Source organism: Typopeltis vanoorti, chromosome 6, assembly GCF_054136105.1.
Source record: "Typopeltis vanoorti isolate ZY-2024b chromosome 6, IOZ_Tvanoo_1.0, whole genome shotgun sequence".
NCBI classification, from domain to species: Eukaryota; Metazoa; Arthropoda; class Arachnida; order Uropygi; family Thelyphonidae; genus Typopeltis; species Typopeltis vanoorti.
In genome coordinates, this window is record NC_143554.1 from 48,503,134 (window position 1) to 48,528,843 (window position 25,710).

At 37.7% G+C, this 25,710-nt stretch overlaps 1 protein-coding gene across 1 annotated transcript in view; it reads right to left on the reverse strand.

The window, feature by feature from the left end:
* Nucleotides 1–25,710, reverse strand: part of LOC150105439 (polycystin-1-like protein 1) — a 724,085-nt gene that overhangs the window by 389,531 nt on the left and 308,844 nt on the right. The window contains exon 24 of the mRNA XM_090394152.1: nucleotides 13,009–13,163. Coding sequence (XP_090250278.1) covers nucleotides 13,009–13,163 — 155 coding nt within the window. The remainder of the gene's footprint in view (nucleotides 1–13,008; nucleotides 13,164–25,710) is intronic.

The window sequence follows — 25,710 nt, forward strand, 5'->3', positions numbered from 1 at the left end:
AGCTATACCACTTTATTTTCTTTTTGTTGTTCAGTGAGTTCAAATTCTTCAAAATTCTTCATACACAATTTGGGGCCACAGATCTTTTCATGGTGCTGACAACAATTTCTGCCTCACATTATTTCCTTACACTTTGCCAACATTATCTATGGTGTCTTTGATATCATAACTTACCAGAATTTTTTTAATCATATCTTGCCTACTCCATTAATAAACATTAAACATTGGTCAAATATGAATAAATATGGTTAAATAGTACTTTGTTTTTAAGTTTGCAATAGCATGTTGATTCAAAGAGGCGATGTTTCTTTCTTCTTCTTCTAACCCCTTTTATAACCCTTTCTGGATACAGGTCTCTGCCATTTGTTTCCATCTTTCTTTGTTGAAGGTTTCCTGATGCCAACATTCTACAACCATCTCCACTAGGTCAAAATGACCAAGTAGAACTGGATGACTAGTGGAAAAGTGGTGTTTAAGGGAAAAAATTTCACTTTTATATTTAACATTAACTGTTTACTTCAAAATTTAAGCTTAAATCAAATGAAAGGTAAAAGTAAAATACAGGCAGAAGAAATTTTAAGAACAATTAATGGATACACAAAATTACACCATATTAAAAAAAATGAAGACAACTGAACAGAGATGGGTATTTACAATGTAAATGAAAAGATCAAAGAATAGAGAGAAAAATGAAAAAAGATCATTTATATAGAAGGGAAAGATATTGACCACCAAAAGAAGTGGATAAGCAATCACATAAATCAAAGGGAAAGAGAGATATACAAGAAGACCAGTTGCAAGCCCAGTGAAACCATAACAGGCAAATATCTAATCCTAATAATAATACGAAGAATTTCACTTTTATGAATTCTGGAAAATACTTAATATCTAAGCTATGAGATATGAGCTTGTGACAATAGGAGAGTCATTTCTTTGCAAAGTTTTATTATCATTATTATTATTCGGGCACCTCAAAGGAGTCAAAGACTCACTGTCCACTCTTACCATTATTTACACGATACCTTCGTACCTCTCCTTGAACTCGTTTATTAAAGAAGCACTCACAACCACCTTTGACCATCCATTCATCACCCACCAAGCAAAAATTTAGCCCTAAACAGCCTTGCTAAAATACACTCTTATACAATTTTCAGGGATGACCTCTTGTTCTCTCTCTTTCTGCCAAGTATTGAAAAAAGACTTCAGTGTCAATCCTATAAATTCTGGTGATCTGACTTATGTTTCTCTCATGCCTATCAGCTGATTTTTTTAAACAAACAGACCTTCAATCTATTCACAATGGAATCCAGGTGACCAGATATGCCTGCAATAGTAGTAGTAGTACAAGATGTGGTCTTATTAAAGCCTTATAAAGAGGAATAAGAACTTCCTTATTCCTGCTTCTCAGTGTGTTCTTCAATGCAATCTGAGGTGCTGTTTTTGCTACCTTTGCAATGTACCCTATAAACTTCAACTCTCTGTCCACAATCATTCCAAAATAACTAGCCAAATTGATTTCCTGCAGTTCAGTTTCAATGTTTATTATTATTATTATTATTCTTTGTAACTTCCATGAAGTCAACAGACTCGTTGTGGGAGGCCCACTCAACCATCAACATATCTATCACAATGAGCTTTGAAGTTAATTACACTACCTACACTCACAGTGCACTCAGGCATGTTTTTATCCCAAAGTACAGGAGCTTACACGTGTTCATGTTAAACTGACAGTGATTTATGTTTGTCCAAACTGCCACCATGACTTAAATGAAACATACTTTTGCAAGATATCTTCATTGATTATTGCTGTTTCCAGCATTGCATCATTGGCAAACAACTGAATATTTCAACCTAAATTATTTCCAATATCACTGATACAGCAAATAGCAGCAGCCTTAACAGAGAGCTCTGAAATACACTACTAGTCACCCTATCCAAATCACTAAACATATCCATCCCTGTTTGCTCCAATTTATGCAACAGAGTTCCATAATTTGGAACTTTCAACTGTCAGTCTATTATAAAAAGTAAACAAATGGCCATTGCAAAATCTACCCTTCATAAAACCACGCTGTCCTCTATATCATATTCTTGTCCAACCAATCCTGAATTCTGTCTTTTACCAATCTCTTCAATACCCTAACTGCCACTCCTGAGATCTTGAAAAATTTGGGTAGTCCTGATTTTCTTGGATTCTGATCTGAGCAGAATACCTGATGCTGTGCAAAATAACAAAGAAAATGAGCAAGTGACTTTTACAGGTCCAGAGCTAATATATAGAACAGCTAAAAAGTCTTTACTTCATTAGCCATTTTATATCATTCAATGACTTTTTATATCATACAATAGCTTTCTTTGGATATAATACATGTGACAAACATTTTCTTAAAGATGTGCCATTTAATGATATGGGAAGAAAAAATTAGTACTAAATCAGAATACAGCCTGCAAAGGAGCAGCAGGATGAAAATGAATCTAATATATGGAGAGGTTGATGCTGATCAATTAGTCCATGTCTACCATATATGTATGATTGTTCATAATCAGTGAATTCAAAATTCTTTATTTGGAAAGAAGAGAAAAATAAGAAAACTAACACACCTGAAACTTTGCTCACCTGATTTCTAAGCACAGGTTGAGACAAAGTTCCGGGCACATCAGTTTCCCTATGAAGGATATTACTCTTCACTTAGAATGAAGGCATAATTAGATGAATTCTAAACAACCAAATGCACAATTATTTATAATCATTCAATTGCTCATCTGACAATTCTCACGATTATTTCTAACATCAAAAATTCAAATGCCCTAGAAACAATTCTGGTGATCTGACCATTCAATTATTGCATCATGGATGCACTTTTTCATTTTTGATTGCTCAATAACCCATTTAAATGATCTAACACAACAGCAACAATAGGGGGAAAAAAAAAACAAGAAACTTCTACATCAACCAGCATTTGTGGTAAATGCAAACCTAAATGATGAGGGACTACCTACCTACCTGCCTACCGACATTCAGATGTAACCCATTAAGAGCAATGCTTAATGTCCTTTTCAGTAGCAATAGAAAGGCTATATAATAATATGCTATTAACATTGCATTGATTATTTTGATTTTATTATAATATCTAGATGAATTTCTTTCTGGCATTTACTGTTCAATTTAAGACCTTTTGCTTTATTAATGTTTATTTGAAATTCATCGATGTTGAGATCGATGAGTGGTGTGACGAAGGACAGAATAAGGAATAACTACATCAGAGGGACAATCAAAGTGGGACCGATCGGTAAGAAGGTACAAGAAAGCAGGCTGAGGTAGTTCAGTCATGTAGAGAGAAGGAGTGAGGAGAATGTTGGTAAATGAGTGGAGCGTATGCAGGTGTAGGGAAGGAGGAAAAGAGGCAGCCCAAACTCAGATGAAGGGATAAGGTGGCAGAGGATCTTAGGGAGAAAGGATGGAGTCAGGAAGATGCCCTGGACCAGAGAATCTGGAAGAAGAAGATTAAAGATGGGAACGTCGATCCCGTTTAACATGGGATAAGGCATAGCGAAAGAAGAAGAAGAATTTGAAGTTAAACTCTTTCAGCTGTTTTATACAGTGCAACCACAGAAAAACACAGCAATATGTGTTTTGATGACATCAAAACCATATCCACCTGTATAATCAATTTATTATGAATTTATTATATTTCATCTGCTATAGAGGATCACATTCTATGAAGCTAAACTGAGAGGTAACTCAATGACAGATCAAATAGTCTAGTCTAGTCTAATCATGATATTTCATGTTGATGTACTCACACCAGATAAAATAAAGATGAAGACAAGAAAATAATTTCCTGTCAAGTACAGATTATTCAAGAAAGTAAACAGCAGATTATGAGACAGCCCTGTAAAAACAGATTAATGATTCATTCATTTTGAAATATTCAAAATTCTAAAAGCATAGAAATGACAAAAAAAAAAAAAAAGTTTGCAAAATCTCAAAGAATTAATTATTATGATGATTATTATGCTGGCCTGGTTGGCCAAGTGGTTAGCATATCTGCTCTCCAGCCAAAAGGCTGCGGGTTCAAATCCTGTCACGGGCATGGATGTTTGTGATTGTCTGTGGAAATACCAGTGGTGGTGGTGGCAGGCAGTAGATGGTGTTGGTGTAGTTGGGGTTAGTTGTAGTTGGTGAAATGAATGATGGAGACAGACAGAGAGCTATAGAGTAGGCATCCTCCCTTGATTTGGACTCCCTGGAGATGTCACGTAATAATAAAAATTATAAAATAATAATTATTATTATTGTTGTTCTGAATTCAGAAGACTTGTTGTGAGATGTCCATACCAACCATCATTCATATAATATAATCATATTTCTCCCTGAACTCATTCCCTGGTAATGCACTCACAGCTGGTAACCTATTCCATTTGTCCTCTATTTTACAAGCAAAATGATAATGACAATCTTACTGAACTACCATAGAATCATCACTTGTGTACCCTCCTATAATATATTGAAAATTTTCTCCTGTACACATCTTATAAGCTGGATGATAGGCAGAAAAGAGTGGGGGGGGGGATGTGTTTCTATTATAACCTTTTTTTTTTTCCCTATCAACCAATTTTTGCAGCCTATAAACCTTAAATCTAATGAAGAGGCATTCTACAGACTTGACATTATCCTATTATCTGTTCTGGATTTTCTCCAACTTCTTCCATATCCCTAAGATACCCCACCTGTTAGCCAAATCTGTTCCTCATTGTCCAGATGTAGACATATTAAGACTTATACTGAGGAAAAATAATTCTTTATCCCTATTTGTCAATGTGCTTTTTCAATAATTGAGAGATTCTCTGTGCTATTTTGCTTACTTTTATAACATATCCTTTCAGGGTCATACTTACACTTTCTCTGAGGTGGGCAGGGCCTGAGGTGCTAGATTGCTCCAGGGTTCCTCCCTCATTGTTTGGGCCCATTAAATTGGCACCGGTTTTTTTGGGACCCCCTCAGCTAGTGCCTTGTGTGCCCGTGTATAAGTACGGACTTGTATCTTCAGCACTTCACTTTCTGCCTATCCTCATCACCAAATGTCTGGCTCCACATCAATAATACAGCTTGTAATCTTTTCAACACAAAGTGTATACTTACCCTTTGCCACAATAAAATCACAACCGTTTACCATTACCCACTGTCTGTTTAAATTATCCTGCAGGATCTAGGGATGATCAAGTTCCCCCCCTCCCCCACGCCATATGCTATAAAATTTTCCCTTGTATCAAATTGTAAGATCAACACCAACTTATATGTTTCTACTATATCTTCTCTTCCTTTTATTTCTCAAACTTTGCAACCACATTCCTTTTAACTTCTTTTCATATGCAAAATTCCACAGGCCAGATATTATTATTACACCTCCATGGGGATCAAGGATACATCATGGGAGGCTGCTCTACATACCACAGAACATGAGACTAGCTACTGTTTATACTACATTATTCACCTTAACATAACACAAATATCATTTTGTTTACCTATCACTTATGTCCTCTTCTGTGTAGCATCCATGCAAACATATTGGAGCAGTCCACATGCAGTCTTATTAAAGACCTGTAAACAGAGCGAATAACTTCCTCATTAATACAAGTCAGTGTAGGAATGAGGAATCAGAAAGATGAGAACTTGAAGGAATAACTTCCTCATTCCTACAAGTTGGTAAGTTCTCTTCAACCCTGCAGTTACCCTATGTTATGACTTAATCACCTTATCAATGTAGTGGTCTCGAAACTTTAAAGCACTTCCATTATCAAACCTAGGTCTGTATCTAGTTATCTAGATACCTAGCTTGAAACAAATTCCTATTAATATAATAATCATCTTGCAGCATCCTCGGCCACAATGCATATCTCTGTACTTATTTCTATCATTACTTTCTTGGGCATTGCCAGAGAATCAAAAGACTCTTTACAGGAAACCCATACCATTGTAATGCTCACAATACCTATTATACTATTCCTTGAATTCACTCAGTGAAAGAGCACTTATGAGTTGCTCTGGCAATCCAGTCCACTCATTCGCCACCCTCCCTCTGTTACCTTGATAAGTAACAGTGATTATGCAGTCTTATTTAGCATATTTTGCTAAATAAGAGTGCTTGTACACTCTTACTTAGCAATATTAAACTGACTCATTAATATTTCCCTAGAGAATCCACCTGTTCAAGTCAGCCTACAAGGATTCTGTTGGATATATCTCTTATCAACCAATCCAACTTTGCAATATCAGCATATAATTGGATATCATACTTAACATCCCAATGGCAATAATATATAAGATAAGCAGTTCAAACACAGACTCCAATTCACCTCATTTTCTCAGACTGCACCTCCAAAAATAATTCCTTGATACCTGTAAGTCAGCAACTTCCCTTTCTCAGAAGCTCATTTTGCATATCCCTTATTCCTCCTCCCCTTGAGTTTGTGTAATAACCTCACACATGTAATCCTACCAAACTCTCACAGACCTCAGCAGTATGTATCATGGTACATCCATTCCCTTAACAAAGTCTGTTGTCACTCTACTGTAAAATGCAAGTAGATTACTAAAGCAAGATCTACTTTTAACAAACCCATGCTGTCCTCTAGAGAGGATCAAAGTACTATCGATTAACTTCTGATGCAGATCCCAATCATCTTCTTCAATACCTTAACAACTGCTCCAGAAATACAGATTAAGTTTGTTGTATAGCAAATGGTGTTTGACATAGCAAGAGTCAACTGTAATAACGGCAAAATATTTTCACTGTGGTTTCTGTCACATCAGTCACTACATTATATCTAGTTATTCTGTATAACAAAATAACATTTTGGGATTTCCTTCAGCCTAACCAGCAAATATCCCCTTAATGTAATCTTGATTTCCGTCATGCTGATCACACCTCTTGACTATGCTTTGTTAATGCTCACGAGCTTGCCTGTCACATTTCTTGTATTGGTTTGAGAGCACAGATGCTATCTGCTTGGCCAACTAGGCTGATAACTGATCATTCATTTTACTCTCACCTAATTTATATTCCTGCATATGGATACAGAATCTAATACTTCTTCCCTCCAATACCCACTGATCTTTTTCATGCCCTGCTAACATACTTACCTTGCAGTTCTCTTGCCATGGCACTGCTCAAAGTTTTTTTCCCCCCTTCCCTCTAAGCTTGTCATAATCACAACCTGTGTAGTTTTACAATATATCCCTTTCTAACTAAAAATTAGATATGCTTAGCCACTTCCCAGGTCAAGATTGAATGATTTATTTTTCCAGTTGGAGGTAATATGACCAGCCAGGTTGGCTGAGTGGTTAGCATGTCTGGTCTCCAGCCAAGAGGCTGCGGGTTCAAATCCCGTCATGGGCATGGATGTTTGTGATTGTCCTACTAACTTTGTGTGGAAAGGGAATCACTTATACTAGCAGAAGACTTCACTCCCAAAACCCAGTGAGGTATGGGAGTGACCATACAGCATCTACGGATGTCAAATGTGATATTTTTTTTTTCAAGTAACATGGCTACCTCCATGTTACAAGTGTTTAATTATTTTTTTTAATTTTTGAGCAGACGCTTCCAAAAAATAGTTTTCACCTAAAAATTTTTTGAATTTTTTATTAAAGCATAATTCATATTTCTAATTTTTACATATATTTTCTTGAAAAATCAAATGGCAAGCAACATATTTTTTAGCATTCTTTATTAATCAACATTTATAAATCTTTATTAAACAATGATCTTTATAACAGCAATATAAAGAAAAAGCAATTTAATTTTATTGCAGAGAGAAGGGTCCCTCCTGCTCATTATCTTGAAATTTGCTTACCATGATGTTCTTTAATCCTAATTAATTATGGTAATCAGGTACCCACTGTGGGTGAAGTTTCAGAATCATAAGCTGCTGAATGCTTGTTGTATTTGTCCTTTCCTAAGACACTATTTTTATTATTATTTTTTTTTTTATATAGCCAAATGCAACTTCTCACACTTTTATTCAAGGATGGCCTCTCTCTCTCTACATAATATCTACAAATTCATTTGAATGTAATCTCTCCTATATTATGCATCATTTTCTTGTTATATATTTTAACCAAATATTTACATACTGCAGACCTATATTTTCAAAGAATTTAGAAATCATGCTATTCACCACATTCTTTTTTTCCACTCAACTCTCCACTGATATACAATGACTGCACTGTTCCTAAATCACTCACTTCTTCAACAATTCTAATTCCTTCTTAGAGTTCCTTCACCTGTGGACTCTGTTGCATCTGCTATACTCACTTCTAACAATATTATTATATTATGGTTTCTCCCAGGATTCACTGTTTGGTTTGTTGTCTTTGAATCTATGGCTGAAGCAACCAAGGCCAATGTATTATGTCTGTAAATTGGGCATGTTATTCTGGCTATTTTACCTGATTTGTGGGACAAAAAAAAAAAAAATTAAATAAAAAATAAATAAAAAAAATCCAAGTTTGTGGGAGTAAAACCCCTGCCACCTCCATATGAGACTGGTTAACTTATCTTCATTTGAAAAGCTCTAATAAAGGTTCTCATTTTAGACAGAATTTGAACCTGTCTTTTCAACTAAAGAGCATCATTGAAACTGAATGAGCTATTGAGGGGACCCCTCTGAGTGACCTAGCCTAAATAATTATCACATTTCTTCTGGAGTATATTCACCATGCATATACTCACAACACAGCCCATCTGTTATTATTCAAATGCTAATCATATACTAAGAATTGCTCACTCTATGGTCGTCCTGATGGCATCCTACCTACTGTATTAAACTTGCTCTAGAATTAACACCTATTCTATACTGCTTTCAATCTATCCTATTAAACCGGCATCTACCCTACATGGAAACAGGTACATCCAGCCTATTTCAAAGAAAGGTGACATAAGTCAGCCAATGGATTACAATCCAACTGCTCTCACTTCTTTCAAAAACGATGCAGAGGGTCATCAACAGTCAGTTTCTACACATTGGAAGCCCACTAGCTAATTAGTGACCAGTAAAATGGATTTTGTCACTCTCAAAACACAGTTGATCTTCTAGACTTCACTGCCCACCTTCTGGACTATTTAAGCTTTGTAAAAATTTGGAGAAACTCACATTGCTGCCCTTTTCTAAATGTTTGGTGTAGAGGCCTACACAACAAACTACCATCCTATGGTTTGCAACTGGATTCTCAGCTTTTCACTGATTGCTCACTACAAGTCATGCTGGATGGTTTCCTCTCCTCAGTTTCCCCCCTATCAATGAAGGAGCACCCTCCTGTATATAATTGACACCTACTCTCACTGACTTCAAATCCTATCCACAGTTAATTGATGATGGTACACTCCATCCATCCTTTTCAACTGACAAACCATGTAGCACCCAAGTATTAAAAACCTCAAGATCTATCATAACCAATGTCCTAAACTCCAATCTACCTGCTATACTTCAATTGGGTGAGGACAACCTTGTAGATGTCAATGCCATGAAATCCCAGTTCTGCTAATCACTCACAAGAAAGATTTCATGTCTCCTAACTTTGATAATGCCCAAATATCCAACATGATCAGATTTCCCTTCTAAGGGTGGAGGTGTCCTCAAGCCTTTCCTGGTCCAAACATATCTCAGCTATAACTAGCTTTTGCAGCTGCCAAAAAATATCTATTTTACTTTTCCACTGAAGTCACTTCTTGCCTGTACAGCCTAATCCTGAACAAATCACAAATTCATCCAACCCTGGAATACTGGTCACACATTTGGAGTGTTGTTCTATTATTCCTCCACTTTTCTTCAAAATAGTAAGAACAAGAGCAGCTGCCTTGTTCTTACTATTATTATCAACACCCATCTAAGTCCAGCTCTAAACTTTCAAACTTCTCTGCCCTCTTTTTCATTCAATCTACATCTGTTCTTTGGAAGACTCCCTCACTCTTCTTGCCCAGAGACTAACCTTCAGCAGTTCAGAAAATATATCAACAGCAGAGATACTGTCTACACACAGCAGAGATACTGTAAGTCTTGCATGACCTTTTGTGTGTGTGTGTGTGTGTGTGTGTGTGTGTGTGTGAGAGAGAGAGAGAGAGAGAGAGAGAGAGAGAGAGAGAGAGAGAGAGAGAGAGAGAGAGAGGAAGGAAGAGGGTCATATATAAATATAAAAATTATTCCCTCAAGCTATCCTCAAATGTACAATTTTGCAGATCTATTATCATATTGCTCATCTGCCAGTGATCTTTTTCAATTATTGTTATTTCAATCATCAAAATGTTCACTTCAACAGAGTAGTTATATACCACCTTAGCAATGTTTCTTCCTAAACTTTAACTCTGTTCATCATAACTCCACTAGATTCACTGGTTATGCAAAGCAAATTTCCATTAATATAATAATATGCTTATAATGTTCTCAGTCAAAAATGTTTCACCTAGCAATTAGCAACACTAAATTGACATTCATTAGTGCTCACAGAAACAGTCTGTCTGTTTGTCTTTGCAAGAATTCTGTATCAGCTACATTCTATTTAGCATCATCATCATCACTGACATATATATGAATCTCAGCCTCTAGATTATCCCCAATATCATTAGCATAAAAATTCAAAAATGGCCCGAGTACAGAACCATGAGGTACACCACTGGTCATTACTTTCTGTCAGACTCAGTAAATCCAAACATCACTTCTAATATCTGTCGGTCAGCCATTCATCATATATGTTCCAAGTCTCTTTGGCATACCTATTACTTTGAGTCAAGATAACAACTTCATATGCCTTGGCAAAACCCAGAAGTACTAAAGAGGTATAGCCATTCCCCATATTCAGCTCTGCTGCTACTATTATTATTATTACATAACACCTCCAGGGAGTCCAAAGACTCATCGAGAGAGGGCATCTGCTCTACAACTCTCTGTCTCCACCATTCCACTAACTGCAACTACCTTCATCATCTACACAGCAGCATTTACCGCTGACCACCACCACCACTATTTTCACAGACAATCACAAACATCCATGCCCACATGGTATTTGAACCTGCAGCCTTTTGGCTGCAGAGTGGATATGCTAACCGCTCAGCCAACCATTATAAAAGAGTATGTTACTAAAGAAAGACTTACCTTTAACAAAACCATGCTATTCTCTATAGAGGATCATGGAAAATACAATACAATTTTCCCACTATGCAATCTTCACACCTTCGGATGCAATTCACAGCCATCTTCTCCAATATCTTGATAAGCACATCAGAGATACCAAGTAGTCTATAATCACTGCATCAGTCCCAGCCATACTTTTGAATTACAGAATTATCTTATTCTCTTTCTACTCATTAGGAATCACGCACATACACATGCTGAGACTCAGGTTGAACCACCAGGTCAGAGATACTGCCAACTTTCTTGCTCATTCCTTCAGCTGATTTCTCAACCAATCCTACCATGGTGTTCAAATCAAGCCTTTGCAATAGTATTAATACTTCTAACTCTTCTGCCTTTATTCTTTCACATATCCTGGAACATAACAACTAACTCAGCTCTTTCTAACTACCACTTTTCTACATCAGAATTCACTAAGGTTATTTCCTCTATAGTCATTCTTTGTTCTACAAGCTATAAAGCAATAAAATTTTCTTTAATTTTCCTTGGTCTATTTCAACTAATATTTTTTTTATCAAAATCCAATTTTCCTGCTTCACTATAATTGTTACTCTCCTGGCTTGCTCATTATACTGCTCATCACAATATCAGATCCACAACCATCTCTTTTTATGCAGCTCCTGCTTTAACTTGTTATTCATCCATTTAAATTTAACTCCCATGCAATTTTTTTTCTCTTAACTCTGGGGATGTAGTCTGACACAGCTTTCTTCACACTTTGATTTTTTTTTCATTTTTTCACCTCTGATTACTTCCCATGTATTGTCAATTACTCTATTATTCAGTTGCTCATTACAAGGCTCATTACCTTAAGCTGCCCAGTCTATCATAATCATCTGTTTTATAGTTCGAGGTACGTCCATTCTTAGTCAAAGCTCTCACATGCATTATCACCTCCTAAGTCGAACGACATAATTACCTTCAACTGGAAGCATAAGTCACCTCATTTATAGACATATTGCAAATACTATTACTAGATCCAACAATTTTGTACAGCAAGCTTTTTCCATCATGTACTGCTTAAGATAGTTATCCTCAGTAATTTTATAAATTCTCTTCCCCTCATCTTGCATTTCTTTGTTCTCCAGTCTATATCCCCCATAAGTTAAAATCACCCAAAATGAAAGTCTTCCTTGTATCTATAAGATCATAGCCCTCTTCAGATACTGGTCTGCAGCAGCATCTAATTGGGTATTTTGTTCTGTTAACTTCTATCTCAAACCAAAAAACTTAAAATCCAATGCCTATATTAAGCATACTTTAGTTGGATTTAAATGCCAACCTGGTTGGTTGAGTGGTTAGCATAACCAGTTTCCAACCAACAGGCTACAGGTTTGAATCCTGTTGTAAGTACGAATGTCTGTTAATGTCTTTAGGTGAAAGGTGAGTTTCACTATCTGGTATGAGACCATTGCCTCATTTATTCAGGAGCCTTGAAGCAGCTTGAAAAAGTTCAATGGTTGGTCTCTAGAGTAGGGTTTCTAGATTATGTAAAAAAATTAATTAAAAAAAATTAAATTTACAAAAATATATAAAATTAATAAAAATAGAAAAATCCCTCTGAAATCCTCTCCTGCCCTTCCTAACTTGTATGTTCTTTCTTGCTTAATATATGAAATCCATCTCATTCTATTCCTGTAAGGATATTCCTTGCTATCAGCCAAGTCTGAATAACACTGATAATTTTTGGTCCTATGTTCATGATAGTTGCTCATCAGACTGATGACCTTATAGAGCATAGTTTCAATACACTGCTACCAAAGATGTATTAAAAAAAAACAAAAAAAAACAGTCATTAACCAAAATTATATTTCTTACCTTAACAACAGCTGCAATGGAAAGTGCAGTTTTTCATGGTCAGTATCGAGTAATTCAATAATAATCTGAAGTGAATAGTTAAGAAAATCCTGTGTAATATTAAATGTATGAATGGCCATCTCATCCTTCATTAATGTAACAGGAATAATTTCACTCTGCAATAGATCATTATATTTAATAAGTATTTTTATTAAAGGTCAACATAGTTTTTATTAATCAAATGAGTTAAAATAAAAAGTAAGATTCAATAATTCCATCTATATTTAACATAGAATGCTCTCTCAATTATCCTATGAAAAATCCTTCCATTATTTTTGATTATCTAGCAGATACATTGCTCTCCAACTGTTTGGATAATTGAAGTATTACAATATTTCATAAAATAAAAGTTCCATGGATTTAAAAATAATATCTTCCCCACCTCTTTTCAACATAAAGTCACATCCTTCACAGTATAAAGGTATGTCCATACAGTCAGAAAACACTGCAGTAAGGCACTCACTATTTAGTTATGAACTTTTTTATTTAAAATTAAATTATTTATAAGTTTTATAAGTGTATATTTTCTAAAAAAGTATCAAAGTGCAAGTTGATTAATTAAGTTCTGAAAGAATTAAGAATCTGTTAATTGTTAATTAATTTCTTAATCCTTTGCAATATTCATGTTGGTGCTTATTACCCTATAATTTCTTATATTACACTTATAATAGATTTAGTTTAATCCTTTATCCCCGTGAGAGCAAACAAAGTTTGCGCCTGAAAATATCTTCAGGACTAAATATAGTGTTGTACTATCTTATCCAGTAAGTAGTGCAACACCAAGTCAACTCGTGGCAAAGGTGGAGCAAGCTACCAGGCACTTCTAACCCAGTATCTCCCATAATGCAAAACACATTTCCTATGTGGATATGTATACTGTTATGCATTAAAGGGATTGGCCATCTACCCAGACTAGTTTCGACCTTTATTGAGGTATAGTCGAAACTAGTCTGGGTAGATGGCCAATCCCTTTAATGCATAACAGTATACATATCCACATAGGAAATGTGTTTTGCATTATGGGAGATACTGGGTTAGAAGTGCCTGGTAGCTTGCTCCACCTTTGCCACGAGTTGACTTGGTGTTGCACTACTTACTGGATAAGATAGTACAACACTATATTTAGTCCTGAAGATATTTTCAGGCGCAAACTTTGTTTGCTCTCACTGGGATAAAGGATTAAACTAAATCTATTATAGTCTAACCTAGTGATAAATAAATTTTCAACATTATATTACACTTGTTCACTCGTTTACAGCCTTTAATTTTGCTGAAAAAAATCATTTAAATGCAATTTTTCTAGTTGTATCAATCCTATTAAAAAAAAATATTATTATTATTATTATTTGTCACCTCCAGGGAGTCCAAAGACTCATCAAGGGAGGGCATCTACCAGCTCTGTCTCCACCACTCACAATCCACCAACAGACCGCAACTACACCAATGCCATCTACTGGCAAAAACCAATATATAAATACACCAATACATAAATACACCACTAGTATTTCCACAGACAATCACAAACATCCATGCCCATGGTGGGATTTGAATCCGCAGCCTTTTGGATGGGGAGCAGATACACTAACCACTCAACCAGCCAAGCTGGCATGACTGTGTACCAAGTCAATTTGTAGTTTCTTGTTACTTTTTTTTTTTTATATAAACAGGTTAATTGCATGTTACATATGATGTAATTGATATGAATTGGTAAGAAAGTTAGATAATTATTGTTGTAAAACATTCAGATGCCTACAACACTGAAGAAAATTGGTGTTTCACTGATAAAATGGAACATTTAGTCTACAGTGACTGTTCTCATATTTCCATCCTGATGATTATCTTTGTAATCATTCAAGAAAAGTTTGAAACCATTTCCTGTGTTAGTATATTCCATGCCGGCCTGGTTGGCAGGGTTAGTGTATCCACTCTCCAGCCAAAAAGCTGCAAGTTTGAATCCTGCCGTGGGCATGAATGTTTGTGATTGACTGTGAAAATACTAGTGGTGGTGGATAGTAGATGGCATTGGTGTTGATGATGCGGTTCACTGTAGTTGGTGGATTGAGTGGTGGTGGAGACAGGGAATTGTAGAGTAGGTGCCCTCTCTCAATGAGTTTGGCAGAACTCCCTGGAGGTGTCAAATAATAATAATAATGTAAATTAAGACTATCACAAAACTGTCATAGTTTTACAATGACATTCATATTTATCCTCTCATATTGAGAGGGTAAATTAACAACAATTAATGGATTTATACAACATAGCGAGTATGGAAATAAACATCCTGTCTTATTCCATCTTTCCTTTCATGTTAAGCTCAATAACCTGTTATAGCCAATTAACCACCTTACTGGCCATTATGGATCAAATACGCATCCTCATACGCTTTGTATCCATCATATATTTCAATGTAATGGCAATGGTATTACAATTTTAATATGCACTTCTCTTCCATGATAACCTTGACGTCTCGGCCGATAGTGTGGTTAACTTGGCTTTTTAGAAACACATTTACTGCTTGTGATGGAGTGGTTAATCCTATTTGCATTGCCTGCTATAAACTGCATGTGTTCTTCTGTAGCTAGCCTGTTCTGCATGAGGAAAAACCCAGCTACCTCCATATGAAACTGGCTAACACACACTTTCAACTGAAAAGCTCAGATAAAGCTACTGCTTCTCATCCTAGATTTTGAAACAGTTGTTATCAATCAAAGAGCATCATCATCAATACTGACTGAGCTACAGAGGATGTGGAAATAAAAATTTTAATACTAATATATAATTTCTAGTTAGAGGCATTCTCAGTGAGGTGCTGTAAAAATGTATACTCATAAAAACATACCACAGATATGAATCTTCTTCTTCTGCAGCACGTCCCACTAAGTGGGATCACTGTTTTTAAGAAACCTTCCTAGGATTTTCATTGTGTGGGACATTAACTTTATTCCTCTGTAATTCTTACAGTCTTGTGCATCCCCTTTATCCTTGTAGATGGGGAGAAGAGTACTTTCCCTCCACTCCTCGGGTATATTTTCCTGTTGCAAACTTTTATGAATAGGTCCCACAGCAGGTCAATTCCCTCTTTCCCCCAGTGCCTTCCATGCCTCCACTGGGATCCTGTCAGGAGGCCCAATGATTTTCCATTCTTCATCCTCTTCACTTCCACTCTACTGATGTTATGTACAATCACCCCCCCCCCCCCCATAAGGCTGCCCATCTTCTCTGTGAGGCCTCACATTTTCCTTATTCAAAAGTCCTTCAAAGTATATTCTCCATCTGTTTCTTATATCCACATCCATCCATAAGACTTGTCCTACAGACATTTTGATCTGCCTCACATGTAAGATGTCCTTTGATGCCTTATTTCTACATTTTGCTAATCAATAAATTTTTCTCTGTTCTTCCTTTGTTTCTAATTGATCATAAAGATCTTGATATGCTATGGCCTTTGTCTGAGCAACAACTCTCTTGGTTTCTCGCTTTCTCTCTCTGTACTCCTCTTCCACTCTTGACTCATCCCACTTCTGCTTTCCCTTCCTCTTAGCCATCACTGCTTCTTGTACAATATTATTCTACCACCAACCGTCCTTCTGCTCTCCAATCTTTCCAGATGTTTCACCAAGCACCTCAACTGCACAGCTCAGAATTGCGTCTCCACCAATCTTGTTCGCTTTCTAGTCCATCCAAAACCTCTCTGACACCCTCTCCCTAAAAATGGTTTCTCACACTCTCTTCTTTTAAGCGAAACCACTTCCAAAGGTTCTTATATTATTACCTTACAATTTGTCACTTCCATAAGATGTTTTCTTCTAGTCAAAATGTAGTCAATATGTAACTGTTGTTACTGCTTCTAAATGTTAACAAATGTTCTTCCGTCTTGCAGAAAAATGAGTTCACAATTGCCAGATCAAACACTACCATGAAGTCCACAATCTTCTCTCCTTCCCACTCCATGGCAGTCATGAACCTTTTCACATTCCCTATTCTGTCCTCCTATGTGTCTGTTCAAGTCTCCTCTGACAATCATGATCTCATTTTCTTCCAGATCCCTCATTTCTTCATCTAGCACATTCCAAAACTCATCTTTCTACTCGATGTACAGTCAACTTGCAGGGCATATACACACGGGACGCACTTACTCTTCTCCAAGACCCAATTTCATTCGCATGATCCTATTATTCCTCCTACCAATTCCAGTACTTGGCCCTTCATTCTGCCACACACACACCACAATTCCGACACCATTTCCTCCCTCTTTATGCTCCAGGGTAGAACAATTTATACCCACCTCGCAATTCCTTCACCTTTTCCTCTTCCACATAAAATGTCCAACTTCCTCTTGCTCATCATGTCTGCCACCTCTCTTCCCCTTCCAGTCATGCATCGAACAATCAATGTTCCCACTCGCAACATTCTCTCCATCTGCTGGGCTTGCTTCTTTAACTGAATCTGCCCTTGATGCAGTAGTCCTCATCCACTTCTCGCAGCTATAGGGTGAAGTCGCTGCACGTCACCTAGGGGGTATGCCCTAGCCCTTATATTACTTTCTTTTCAACTCATATGATCATAGCTAGAGCTGACTGTGCAGTTTTACGACTGGATGCCCTTCCTGATGTCAACCCTCGCCATTTATCTGGGATTGGGACAGCACCTATCGGGGCTAGCTTGTCCCCTCTTTCGGTGGCTGCAATGATGAAAAGATGAAATGACACAGCAAAATAGGAAATATTCACGCCTAGCCCTCAAATACTCTAATAGCATTGGGGTGAAGGAGCAAGAAGAGAAGAAAGAAAGACACAAATGAATAAATATGTAAATTATTTGAGTTAAAATCCTAGTGCTCTGAATAATACCTTCTGTATATAATGCCTATTCTAATATGCCTAAGGTATACAGTTTTGTTGTTGTTTATGTTATTATTATTATTATTACCCAAAACCCAATGGAGTCAAAGACTAATCTAGCTGGTCCTTTTATCATACACACAGCTCATCATACCGTGCTTTAAACACACTCAAATTCTCTGCAGACACCATGCTCTCAAGCAAGGCATTCCAATAATTTACAACTCTGCATGAAAAAAAAAACTGCTTCTCACTCCCCTACTCACACCCTCTTTATACAGTTTCCAGGGATGACCTCTGGTTCTCCCCTGATCTCTCACTATTTTCTGTAGAACCTCTCCAGCATTGATCCTATAACAATCCCTTACTAACTTGTAGGTCTCTATCATATCTCCCCTCTGCCTCCTGTCCACCAGACTCTGCAAGTTGCATCTTCTCAATCTTTCCTCATACTCGACATTCCAGAGGTTGTACACTTTCCAACATCTATTCATCCTGAAAACCAGGTGACCAAATCTGGGTGCAATAGTCCATGTATGGCCTAATCAAAGAATTATACAATGGAACAAGAATCTCCCTACTTCTAAAAGCCAGTGTCCTCTGCATCATTCCCAGAAGCCTTTGTGTTGTCTTCACAATTTTGGCAATGTATCCCCCTAAATTTCAAATCCTCATCCACTATCACCCTCAGATCTCTTATTTCCACTACCTCCGACAACATATCCTCACCAAGCATAAATTCTGCATCCCATTTTTGTTTTCCAAATTTTAAAACCTTACATTTTGCAACATTGAACTCGCATGCCCATTCTCGTGCCCAACCACTCAATTTATTCAAGTCTTCTTGTAAGGCTTGAACATCTTCTCTACTATTCATGCTTTGTCCCTTGAGTCTTCTGTATTTTCTTATTTTCCAGACAACTATCACTTCAATCCAACTCCCTCCCACTGCATTAACCATGTGGTGTGAGCAACCTATGGATATCCAGAAAAACATATGGATGTCCATAGGAAGGGTGGTCTTGAATGGCTTGCAGAGGATCAGTAAGCTGGACTTTCCTGTAAAAGCCCAGCTTGCATAGTGCTGTATAAATTCTTTTCCATGGTGTGAGAATAGGATCCAAGGCATGCAATATCAGCATCATTCCAGTGTAGTTCTGACAATGCATTTTTGTGCACAGTCATTGCTTGCAGATACAAGTGTCCATGTATGATTCAATGGACGATGGGAAGCTCCGGTGCTGAATTCTAACTTCAGTACATCTTCCATCTTCATGTTTATCAAAACCCTCAAAAAGTGCCATGCCAGGATATTTCAACTGTCATGTTCAACTCTACAATCCGTTGTAATGCTGTTCAGAATTATGGCCATGCTTATATAGCCTGTTGTGGCTCTATTATCTGTACCTGATGTGGCAGTAAAGAGCATGAAAAGAAAGCGTATGTGCAAAACACTGAATTAACTAATTCACAGTTAGTTATTTAACTAACTGTGAATTTTATTAGAGGGAATCAAAGGGGAAGGGAAACAATCTCAAGGAAATGCTTTCAGACCTTCTCATAGGCAAGATGGATACCTCTGTGCCCTAAAGGGTGAGGGGTGAAGTGAACAACAATATGGTTTTATTGCTTCCGCCTTTCCTTGCTGTTTTGTCCGATTTGAAGTAAATATCTGTTATCCACATTTCAAACAATTGCTTGTTGTTTATTGATTTTTATTATCGAAGGTTCCTCCTTCAACCAAGGATCAGTATATCTTCAGAAGTGCTAAGTGATACTTGGACAAAGTGTGTCATGATTTAATCTCAGTATTTATATATTTTTTGGAAATGTTTGTTAATAATTGAAAAGTGGCTTAGAATTAGGACTTTGAAAAGAAAAGTAAATGAAACAAGTGATGCTAACCATAATTGTGATACATGTGATATAACGTTGAGTAAATCTGATACTATTAAAGTAGAAGAAACAAGCAGTTCAAAGAAAAAATACAGCAGGAAATATAATAGTTCATATCTGGAATTTGGGTTTACTTAGATATGAAAGTGAGCAGAAACCTCAGTGTGTTTTGTGTTATAAAGTATTGTTGAACGAGTGCCTGAAACCTGAGAAACTCCAATGGCATTTAGAAACTAAACATTGTGATGTGAAAAATAAGCCAAATGAATTTTTTCAGCGATGCTTAGGGACATTAAATCATGGGAAAGATATAGTTTCGGCTATGGGTTCCATTAATAGAAAGGCACTGGAAACATCCTATCTCTTCAGTTTTGCATAGCAAAAACAGGGAAACCTCATTCTATCGGGAAAAATTTACTACTTCCACCTATAAAAGAAGTGGTATAAATGTTTGGCAACAAGTTACTAAAAGACATTGATTTGATTCCTCTTTCAAATGACACTGTCAGTCGCAGAATTAATAATATGGCAGATAACGTAGAATCTCAGTTAATTGAAAGAGTTAAGAGCCCTTATTATGCGTTACAAATAGACAAGACTTCCGATGTTACAGATGATGTGCAATTAATATGCTACATAAGATATGAGCATGATAACAACATTCATGACGATATTCTGTTTTGCAGAACTGTCATCACGAACAAGCGGAGAAGAAATATTTCACCCTCTCAATAATTACATAATATTACTATTACTATTATTACGGGCAACTCCAGGGAGTCATTAGACTCATCGAGGGAGGCCCCAAATCATATTCATCACAACTATTCGACATTCATACAGTATCTATCATACCTCGCCTTAAACTCATTCACTGTCACAGCATCCACCACAGACTCAGGGAGCGCATTCCACTCATTCACTACTCTAAAAGTAAAGAACCCAGCTCTAACACCTTTACTAACCACACTTTTGCCCAGTTTCCATGGATGTCCCCTAGTCCTCCCACAACCAGCCCTGTTCTCAAAAATATCTCCTGAATTAATTTTATAGGAACCCTTCAGTAATTGGAATGTCTCAATCATATCTCCCCTCCTCCGCCTATCAACCAATTTTTGCAGCCCACAAATCCTCAACCTGTTCTCATACGGTTCATTCCACAGACCTGCTATCATCTTGGTCACTCGCCTCTGGATCCTCTCCACCTCCTCCCCATCAAGAAGAAACCTAGGTGACCAAATCTGAGCACAGTAGTCGAGATGGGGTCTTATCAAGGCTCGATACAGAGGAACAATAACCTGCTTGTCTCTGCTTGTCAACGTATTCTTCAGCAACCAAGTGATTTGATGAGCTGATTTGGCCACTTTTGCAATGAGTCCCCTAAATTTCAATTCCTTATCCACCAACACTCCTAAATCTCGTGCCTCATCAATTTCCTGGAGCACGGTTCCACCAATGCAGTAAACTGCCGCCAATCTTTTTACCCCAAAATGCATAACCTTACATTTTGCCACATTAAATTGACATCCATTCTCCTTAGCCCAGACCTCCAATCTATCCAAATCATCCTGCAAAATTTTGACGTCATCTGCATTCACTATTGCCCTACCCAACTTCGCATCATCCGCAAACAAATGAACTGTTCCTCTCAGATCCTTTCCTATATCATTTATGAACAAATTAAACAGCAGTGGTCCAAGAACAGATCCTTGTGGCACACCACTAGTCACAGGCCATCTTGTGGACTCTACTCCTGAGTAAACCACTCTCTGATATCTCTCCGTCAACCACCCTCCTATCCATCTCACCAACCCTATGTCCATTCCCATATGCTGCAATTTGCTGATTAGAATTCCATGTGGTATCCTGTCAAAGGCCTTAGCAAGGTCCAGTAGAATCACTGTAAACCCATTACCCTTATCCAGTTCAGCCATCACTGTGTTATAATACGTGAGCAAGTTACTGAGGCATAACCTACCCTTCACAAAACCATGCTGTCCCCGATACAGTATCCCATTTTCTTCTATCCAATCTTGTATTTTCGTCTTGACTATTTTCTCTAAGACCTTGATAATGATTCCTGTTATGCTGATTGGCTGGTAATTTTCAACAGCAGCCTTGGAACCACCTTTGTGCAGTGGAACTATTTTCCCCTCTTTCCACCCCCTTGGGACTGACCCAGTCCTGAGGCTCAAATTAAACAAAATGGTCAAAGGACCTGACAATTCTTTGGCCGCTTCACGTACGACACGAGCTGGTATACCATCCAATCCCACAGATGAATTGACATTGAGGTTCTGTAATAGACTAGTTACCTCTACTTCATTCATCACAATTCCAGTATAAGCTGTTGGTTCTTCCATTCCTGCAAAGTCACCACCTGGATGATATACTCTTGCAAAGTGCTCGCTCAGTAATTCCACAATATCGACTGATTCGGTTACCTCCCTACCCTCAGCATTTTTTAAGATCATTCTACCATGAGCATTTTTCCTTTTACTTGCAACATATTGATTCTCTTTAGCCTGCGTGGCCAATTTCCTTTCATAATCTGCTTTTGCTTTTCTTACCACCCTTGTTACCATCCTGGCCTGAGCTTTATACTGTTCCTGCACCTGATGGTCACCCTTCTCCTTAAATTCCCTCCACAATTGTTTCTTTTTTTGCAGCTCAAGCTTAATAGTGTTATTCATCCATTTAACCCCTACTTGATTTATTATTCGGACTCTTGGTATACAGTTAACCATTGCCTCCTGCAAACAGTTCTTAACCACCTCCCATGCACTATCAACATCCAGCCCTTGCAGTTTTACATGCCATGGCATTGAGCCAAGCACACACCTAAGCTTGTCATACTTACCAGCCCGGTAATTCCACATGTACCTGTCTTAATTGTAAATTCGACTCCTTTAGCCACCTCCCAAGTCATGACCTTATGGTCACTCTCACCAATTGGTGGCAACATGGTCATGTTCGTTACAGCCACATTCTCAGTTGCAATTACTAGGTCCAGCACTCTCTGCCCCCTGGTATTTTCCAATACATGTTGCCGTAGATAGTTGTCCCTTAATAACCGCATAAAATCCAATTCCTTCCTCCCATGTGCCCTCTCCTCTTTCCAGTCAATGTCACCATAATTGAAATCACCCATAATAATTACCCTCCTTCCACTCATTTCTTCTATTTGCTTATGCATACTATCCCCACCATCCACTAATACACAAAGGGATCCAGTGGGAAAAATGTACAGGCTTCTGTTCGGATGGAGCTCATGCCATTACAGGCAGGCATAGTTGGGTTGTTCCTAAGGTCAAAGAAGTAGCTCAGGATATGAATTGGGTGCATTGTTTCATACATAGGGAAGCGTTAGCCTCCAAAGGAATGCCACCAGAATTTAAAACTGTGCTATACAATGCTATAAAGCTAGTTAATTTTATTAAAGCTAGGCCATTAAATAATAGGTTATTTTCAGTACTCTGCGACAAAATGGGCAGTGAATATATATAACTTTTTTTTTTTGCTTCTTTCTGAAATTCACTGGCTTTCCAGGGGCAAAAAGTACTAACAAGTTATTTCAATTAATGCACAAAATTTTATTGTTTGTAAACGAACATAATTCTGATTTTGCATCACTTCTTGCTGATAAAGCATGGTTATTAACAGTGTCCTATCTTTCAGACATTTTTTCAAAATTCATTGAACTAAATCTCTCCCTTCAGGGAAATTCTTTAACTGTTCTTGATGACTACAACAAAATAAAGGCATTCAAAAAAAAACTGGTGTTATGGATTAGTTCTGTAAAAGATAGGCAATTTGCACCTTTTCCAACATTGGAATCCTTTTTAGTAAAAACTGATATTTTTATTGATTCTGAGTTTCTGGAAAGGGTTTCTGACCACCACGAAAAACTAAAACAGAATCTTGAAACATTTTTTCTGAATAACTTTTTTATAAGAAATTTATAAGGTGCCGTAGCGCAATTGGAGGAACAGTGGAAAAATGCATCCTTCAATTGGAAAAGACCTGGATTCGATTTGCGTCGTGATGAGGGGAAGGAATTCTTATATGGGCTTTTTCGATTGAAAGTGAGTTAGATGATCTCATATGGGGGTAGCAGGGTTTTTTTGCCTAGAAACTCGGGTTTTTAATCCCACGTACAGGCAAATCAGTCTTCAGAACACACGCAATTTACAGACAAAAAAATACTGTGGTTGACAAGTGACAGATACCGTTGATTGTCATAGTTAGAGTATTAAGTAGTAGTGTGTCGTCAACAGGAAAATATACCTGAGGAATGGAAGGAAAGTACTCCTGTCCCCATCTACAAGAGTAAAGGGGATGCCCAAGACTGTAAGAATTACAGAGGAATAAAGTTCTGTAATTCTTACACAATGGAAATCCTAGAGAGGGCTCTTGATGGAAGACTGAGGAAGAAGGTGGAGATTGCAAAGGAGCAATTTGGCTTAATGCCTGGTCGATCGGCCACAGATGCTATTTTTGGGTTATGACAGATGATGGAAAAGTTTTGAGAGAAGCAATGGGAGCTACATCTGGTATTTATTGATCTGGAGAAAGTGTATGATAGAGTGCCAAGGCAAGAAGTCTAGAGGTGTCTGAGGGAGAGAAGGTACTGGAGAAATATGTCAGGTTGTGCAGGAGATGTACAGAAATGTGAAGACAAGAGTTCGAACCTGCCTGGGAGAGACAGAAAGTTTTCCAGTGACAGTTGGCTTGCATCAAGAGTCAGCATTAAGTCTGTTCCTCTTTAATATTGTGATGGAGGTGGTGACAGAGGAGGTGAGAGAAGACGTGCCTTGGACTATGTTGTATGCAGATGACATCGTGCTGTGTGCAGAATCAAAAGAAGAAGTGGCGGCTAAACTGGAAAGTTGGAGGAAAGTACTGGAAGAGAGAGACGTATGAGACTGAGCAGAAATAAGACAGAGTATATGTTGCAAAGTGGATGGCATCCAGGAGACAGATCCGGAGCTGGAAAGAAATGTCAATAGGAAGGTCAGTGACTTTAGATACTTAGGTTCAACGATGAAAGAGGATGGTGAGGCCAATAAGGAAGTGGGATGCAGGATAAAAGCAGGATGGAGGAACTGGAGAGAGATGGCTGGATGGCTATGTGATAAGAGGGTGCCGATCAATCTAAAAAGCCAAATCTACAGGACAGTAGTGAGACCAGCTATGACGTATGCTATGGTAACTCTGGCCCTGAGGAAAAATAACATCAGCAGGATAGAGGTAGCGGAGATGAAAATGCTTAGGTGAATGTGTGGTGTGACCAGAAAAGATCATCTGAGAAATGACTAAGGAGAACGGTGAAAGTTACGAACTTAGGAGCAAAGATACAGGAGGCAAGGTTGAGATGGTTTGGTCATGTGATGAGGAGGGAGGAAGAGTATGTGGGAAGAAAGGTTATGCAGATGGATGTGCAGGGGAGAAGGAAGCGTGGACGGCCAAAGAAGAGATGGAGGGGAGATGGTGGAGGAGGACTTGAGGATGAAGAACCTAGATGTGGCTACAGCCCAAGACAGGAGGTTGTAAAGGAGACTCACCACAAACAGGAATCCTAATTAAGTGGGAAAAGCTGCAGAAGAAGAAGAAGAGTAGTGTGCTGTGTCACGATGAGTCCTTGGACTGCAGGGAAGTGTCACGTAACAATAATAAATTTCTGTGGGTTCGCAATCCATTTCAGGCTTACAGTCATGAGAATGACCTTTCGTTATAAAAAAAAAAAGAACAGTGACAGTGGGCTTAAAATGCAATTCTGTGATCTTGGTTTTGCTCGATTCTGGATTTCACCTTCAGTGAGAAGTGAATTTCCCAAATTATCTGAAGAAGCATTGAAAATTGTCATGCAGTTATCAAAAACCTATCTTTGTGAGAAAGGATTTTCATTGCTCCTTCAAATAAAAAC